Source organism: Gymnogyps californianus, chromosome 4 (assembly GCF_018139145.2).
Source record: "Gymnogyps californianus isolate 813 chromosome 4, ASM1813914v2, whole genome shotgun sequence".
NCBI classification, from domain to species: domain Eukaryota; kingdom Metazoa; phylum Chordata; class Aves; order Accipitriformes; family Cathartidae; genus Gymnogyps; species Gymnogyps californianus.
Window position 1 is genome coordinate 465,915 of NC_059474.1, and position 6,339 is coordinate 472,253.

The 6,339-nt window shown below is 70.1% G+C and overlaps 1 protein-coding gene across 1 annotated transcript; it reads left to right on the forward strand.

The window, feature by feature from the left end:
• The first annotated feature begins 2,873 nt into the window (after positions 1–2,873).
• On the forward strand, positions 2,874–5,920 carry NAGK (N-acetylglucosamine kinase). Its single transcript, XM_050896169.1, is given in 12 exon segments — positions 2,874–2,902; positions 3,318–3,402; positions 3,679–3,717; positions 3,719–3,778; positions 3,908–4,049; positions 4,152–4,262; positions 4,346–4,405; positions 4,408–4,457; positions 4,836–4,923; positions 5,273–5,370; positions 5,456–5,531; positions 5,619–5,920. Coding segments are annotated over 12 exon segments (1,026 nt in total). The 3' UTR covers positions 5,807–5,920.
• Positions 5,921–6,339: the final 419 nt, after the last annotated feature.

The following is a 6,339-nucleotide window of genomic DNA, read 5'->3' on the forward strand; positions in this document are numbered from 1 at the left end:
AGGCACCGGGGGGATTTGCTGCCTGTTTGCCCGCAACCCCCAAATCACTCTGTCTTACCCCAAGCCGGTGCGGGGCCCGCGCGCCTCCCACGTGCCTGGGCTTTGGTCCGGCCGGTGCCACCTCTTGCCCCGGTCGGATCCGCGATGGGGGGAGCCATCCTGGGGGTGCTCCAAGGGAACCAACCTTGGAGCATCCTGGGGACCGCTGCCCTCCAGTCCCCCTCCCCGAGCGGGGCGGCGGGATGCAGTCGGGGTGCCCCCGCCATCACCCCACCAGCTCCCTGGCGCCCGAGGGTGGCACCCAGCCCACGCAGGGACATGGCTGTCCCGTCCCGCGGGCCTCGTGGGACACACGCCACGGCCCCACGGACTCACCCACAGCTCCCGGCCGCCGGCTCCGCTCAAACTTTGCCACAAGTTGAGACAAAGGCAGCGGGTCCCGTCCCTGTCCCCTGTCCCCGCTGTCCCCAGACAGCCTGGTGCCACCAGGACTTAATGAGGGCACAAGGGCGGTGGGCTCAGGGGCTGCACACACACACACACACACACACACCCCCCCCGCAGCTTAACCCTTCCCCTGCCGCTCCTCTCCACCCCATCTTCGGGGTAGCTTGGGACTTTTTTTGGGGCTCTCTTGTGTCTCTGGTGCTTCCTGCACCCAGTTTTGGCCGCGGGGGTCCCAGCCGCAGCCCCCAAGGCTCCCCACCCTGTAAAAGGCTTGGGAAGGATGCAGATGCCCCGAACATCTTCGTCCCCTGAGCCATGCAGAGCAGGGTGGCCACGGTCCCCATCCCACCGGGTCCCTCTGCAGCACCCCATGGCCACGGGGCACCCCCAGCCCTGGGAAGGAGGGTGCCCGCTGGGGAGGAGGGGTCCCCCCAGCCCCAGGTCTCACCCTGTGCCCCACGGCGCAGGGGAGCCCCGGAAGGGCTGGAGCCGGCAGGCGGGGGGGGAGCTGACCCCAGACCCGGGCTGGCTGCTCCGCTGGTGTCCCCATCCCAGCACCCCGGGACCAGGGAACCCCCGGCAGCAGCGACATCGCTGGGCCACATGTGAGGTGGCCTGGTCTGTCCTGCCAGGCTGGAACCAGCCCCCTGGGCCACCTCTCCCCTCCGCCCGTCTCCGTCCTGTCATCTTGGTCTTGTGACACCCCCTTCCTCACCTCCTCCTGCCTGCCCCATCCTCCCCCACCTCCTCTTTCTGTTCTGATATGGCCATCCATCCGTCCGTCTGCTCGTCCATCCACCTCTCCATCCTCTCCAGCCACATCATCCTCTCCATCCCTCTGCCTGTCTGTCTTCTCCATCCACCCATCCGTCCATCCATCCATCCATCCGTCCATCCTCTTCATCCACCTGCCCCTCTGTCTTCTCCATCCGCCCTTCCGTCTTCTCCATCCATCCATCTGCTCAGCCATCCACCTCTCCATCCTCTCCACCACCCTCTCCATCCACCTGCCTTTCCATCTTCTCCATCCATCCACCCATGTGTGTCCATCCACCCGGCTGTCTTCTGCCTCCATCCACTCAGCCACCCACCCCTCTATCCTTTTTATCTCTCCAACCCTCCATCTTCTCCATCCATCCATCCATCCATCCATCCATCCATCCCTCTATCCCTCCATCTTCTCCACCCATCCACCCCTCCATCCATCCACGCATCGTGACCATCCATCCTCTCCACCCACCCGCCCCTCACTCCTCTCCCCACCGTCTGTCCATCCGTCTGGCCCCTCCATCCATCCATCCATCCATCCATCCATCCATCCATCCACCACCTCCCCCATCCTCTCCCTCCACCCCCCCCCCAATCTCAGCCCCCGGCGCGGGGCGCAGCGGCTGTCACCCGCTGTCACCCGCAGCGGGGGCCGCGGTGCCTGAGGAGGGGCTCAGCTGCTCCCGCGCCCCCGTCTGCCACTCGGCCGGGCGGCGGCTGATGGGACCTGACAGCCGCTCCCGCGCTCGTTAGCGATGCTCTAACGAAGGGAAGGGGGTGTCTGCTCACGGGGAGGGGGCCCTGTCCCCCCCACGGGGGGGGGGGATGAGGCTTTGGGGACAGAGGAGGACCCCGACGCTGTGGTGGCTCCTGGCCCACAGACGTGTCCTCCAGCTCCAACCCCACTGCTGGGACCCGGGGGGGTGATGGCTGGGGTTGGGGGGGGGGGGGGGCTGGAGTGGGGGACCCCCACCCTGCACCCCCGTGGGACCCCGCTTTTTGCTCGGATCCAAGATCCCAGAGGGTGTCAGGGCGTGGGGCTGCGTCCTGGGTGGGTGCACATGTGGGGCGGTGTCTGGGGCTGGGTGTGTGCGTGGGACTGTGTCCTGAGGGTGTGCTTGCGTGGGGGGCAGCTGTGTCCCGGGTGGGTGCGTGCGTGGGGCAGTGTCACGGGTGGGTGCATGTGTAGGGCTGTGTCTGGGGTTCAGTGAATGCGTGGGGCTGTGTCCTGAGTGTGTGCGGACTATGTCCCGGGTGGGCGCGTGGGGGGCTGTATCTTGGGGGCGACTGCATTACGGGTAGGTGCGTGGGTCTGTGTCCCGGGTGGGTACGCCGGGCTGTGTCCCGCGTGATCCTGTACCCCTGCACGTGTATGACCCCCACGGCCCCCGGGGAACGAGCCGTCGCCCCCCGTCCCCACCCCACAGGGCTCCCGGGGCCACGGGGGGGGGGGGAAGGACGGGGATGGAGGGGCGGCACAGGGACCCGGGGCGGGCGGAGGGGCGGGGCAAGGACCTAGGGAGGCGGGGCGAGGCGGGGCGAGGCGGAGCCGGGAGCTGAGGCGGAGCCGGGTGCGGGTCGCGGGGGCGGAGCCATGAGCGGGGCGCGGCCGGGGGCGTGGCCAGGGGCGGGGCAGGGCGGGGCGCGTCCCGGCGGCGATGGCGTCACTTTTCGGCGGCGTGGAGGGGTGAGGGATCGCGCCGCGGGTGGGGGGGGGATCCCCACGGGGCTCTGCATCCCCCGTGCCCTGATCCCCCCCGGGTACCCCCAGCCCGGAGGGGGCTGCAGCCGGCCCCTCCCTCCCTCCCTCCCCCCCCCCCCCGACCGGCTGCTGCCGGTGCAGGGTGGAGCCACGGACCGAGGTCAGTGGGGCAGGATGGGGGGTCAGCAGCCCCCCCTCTCCCCCCCCCAGGGACCCCCATCCTGGTCCCACCCCCCCCCCCCCCGCACCCCCAAGGGCTCGTTTCGGGGCTGCAGGGGGTCCCCCGGGGAGATGCAGAGCCGGGGTGGTGGGGCTGAGCGAGGGTCCCCCCAACACTGGGGATGGGGCTGGGGGGGGCATGGGTAGTGTTGGCAGCGTGTCCCCCCCGCCCTCTCCGCAGCGGGGGCACCCACTCCAGGGTGGTGCTGGTGTCCGGAGATGGCCGGATCGTGGCTGAGACGGAGGGACCCTGCACGAACCACTGGGTGAGCTGGGGGATGCCCCCCTACCCAGCCTGGGGTGGGGGACGGGACATGGCGGGGGGGGGGGGGCTGGCCCTGGTTGTCCCCAAGCTCCCAGGGCACTTGGGTGGGATGAGGTCACCGGAGAAGGTGCCGGGGTGTTGCCGGCAGCTTGTGGCCGGCGGCGAAGCTTTTGGCCATGTGGGACCCCCCCAGGGATGGAGCCTGGGGGGGGCAGGGAGGGGGGGGGGAGCTTTAGAGCGTGTGTGTGTGTCCCCCCCCCACTTCCTCGTCTCTCAGCTCATCGGCTCCGAGAAGTGCCTGGAGAGGATCGAGCGGAATGGTCAGCGAGGCCAAGAGCAAAGCCGGGGCCGACCCTCACGTCCCCCTCCGCTCGCTGGTGAGCACCCCGGCCCCCCCACCCTGCTCCCCTGGGACCAGCATCCTCCCCCAAGGATGCTCCGGCTCCGTGTCCATGTCCCGTCCCGTCCCCCGCCGGGGGTGACGGGGACCCTCCGGCGTGGGGCAGGGGCTGTCCCTGAGCGGGGGTGACCAGAAGGACGCCATCGGCAAGCTGATGGAGGAGCTGCGCCGGCGCTTCCCCCACCTGAGCCAGAGTTACTACATCACCACCGACGCCGTCGGGGCCATGGCCACCGCCACCGACCACGGTAAGGGACAGCTCGCCACGGGGTGACAGCGAGGGGGACGTCCCGGTGCAGGGGTGGGGGTGTGTGACCGCGTGTCCCCCTCCGCCGGCTCTGACCCCGCAGGTGGCATCGTCCTGATCTCGGGTACCGGCTCCAACTGCAAACTCATCAACCCCGATGGGTCGGAGACGGGCTGCGGCGGCTGGGGACACATGATGGGCGACGAAGGCTCAGGTGAGGCCGGTGGGCAGGGGTGGTGGGGGGGCACCGGGGCGGAGGGGGGGCGGTCCTCAACCAGCTCCGTGCTCCCTCCGCAGCGTACTGGATCGCACACCAGGCCGTGAAGGTGGTGTTCGACTGCATGGACAACCTGGAGTGCCGCCCCACGACGTCGGCTACATCAAGCAGGCCATGTTCGACTACTTCCAGGTGCTGCTGGGGGGTTCTGGGGCAGGGGGGGGGGCTCTGGGCTGTGTGCCGGGCTCCAAGGGGTGGCTCTGAGCTGCACACCGGGACGGTGGGTCTGGGGGATGCTCCAGGCTGCACACCGGGACGGTGGGGTCTGGGGGATGCTCCAGGCTGCACACCGGGACGGTGGGGTCTGGGGATGCTCCAGGCTGCACACCGGGACGGTGGGGCCTGGGGGATGCTCCAGGCTGCACACCAGGATGGTGGGATCCCAGGGGCTCTGGGCTGGATGGTGGGGTCCCAGGGATTGGGGAGGGCAGGGAGGGGGCTGTCCCCTGTGCTGGCAGCCGGGACGCAGGGCTCACCGGTGGGGTTCCCCCCCGGCTCCCGGCGCTGCAGATCTCCGACAGGATGGGCCTCCTGACGCATCTCTACCGCACCTTCGAGAAGTCCAAGTTTGCGGGATTTTGCCAGAAACTGGCGGAGGGTAGGGAAGCCCCTTCGCCGGGGGCCATACGGGGCGGGGGGGTGGGGGTGGGGGGGCCAGGCCCCGGGGCAGCCCATCCCTGGGGTGATTTGGGGCTGCCCGTCCCTGCCACCCTCGGTCCCCGCCTGGGGACTGTCACCCCTTTGCCGTGCCCCCCCCGGACCCGATCTCTGCCCCCGGCGCACCCTTCGCCCTGAGCACCCTCCACCCTCGTCAAGGGGGGACGTGCCGCTCCCCCCACGCAGCCCAGCCCGGCTTGTGGGAGCTGGGTGCGAGCCCCGATGGGTGCAGGGGTGCGGGGGGGGGTTTTCCCAGGTCCCTGTCCCACTCCCCCCCACCCCGTACCCAGGCGCCCAGGCTGGGGACCCGCTCTGCTGCCACATCTTCAACAAGGCCGGTGAGGTGCTGGCTCGCCACGTCGTCGCCGTGCTGCCCAAAATCGACAGGGTGAGAGCCGAAGGGGACGGGGAGCGGGGTGGGGGGGGGTCCCGGTGCTGGCTCTCACCCGCTGCCCCCCCCCCCCCCCGCAGAGCCTGTTCCTGGGGAGCTGGGGCTGCCCATTGTCTGCGTGGGCTCCGTCTGGAACAGCTGGGAGAGGATGCAGGCGGGTGAGCGGAGGGATGGGGGCTGCTGCTGGGGTGGGGGGGTCCTGCAGTTCCCCGTAACCCCGACCCTGCGTGTTTTCCCCCCCCCAGGGTTCATCCGTGTGCTGGCGCAGGCGCGGGAGGAGGCCCCCGGCCACGTCTTCTCCCGGTTCAGCCTCCTGAAGCTGAAGCGCTCCTCGGCGCTGGGGGGGGCCCGCTTGGGCGCCAGGAACATCGGCCAGGCTCTGCCCTTGGACTACGCCGGCAACGTGGACATCTTCTACACCCACGTCTTCTAGCCGTGGGCCCCCCCCCACCCTGCCCCGCGGCCCCCCGGGGATGGAGGAACCCTCCGCCTGCTGGGGTTTGGACAAACGGGTTTTGTAATTTGGCAATAAAAAGGCTGCACCGCCCGAAGGGAAACGGGCCGGGGGCCGGCGTGGGGGCGATGGGGCAGCGTGGGGGCCGGGAGCGTGGCTCGGTAGCCACGGGGAGAGGAACCGGGCCCAGCACAGCCTCACTGCGGGGGGGTGGGGGGAGCGCTCCCAGCCGTGCTGGGGCTGCTGGAAAATGGAGAAAAAGGGACCTTGAAGGTTCCTGTTTGGGTGCCCGAGGAGGACGGGCTGCAGCGGCCGTGGGTCAGGGGATGGGGTGCTGCCCGCGCCTGCCCAGAGGCTGAGCAGGGAGGGGGTCTGGTGCTCAGGGGGCAGCTGGAGCCAAGCAGAACGGGAGGGAGGAGCTGCTGGGGAGGAGGAAGAAGAGGAGGAAGAAGGAGGAAGCCTTTGGGCTTGAATACCCGGGGTGCACGGCGAGGTACGGCCCCAAGCTCGGC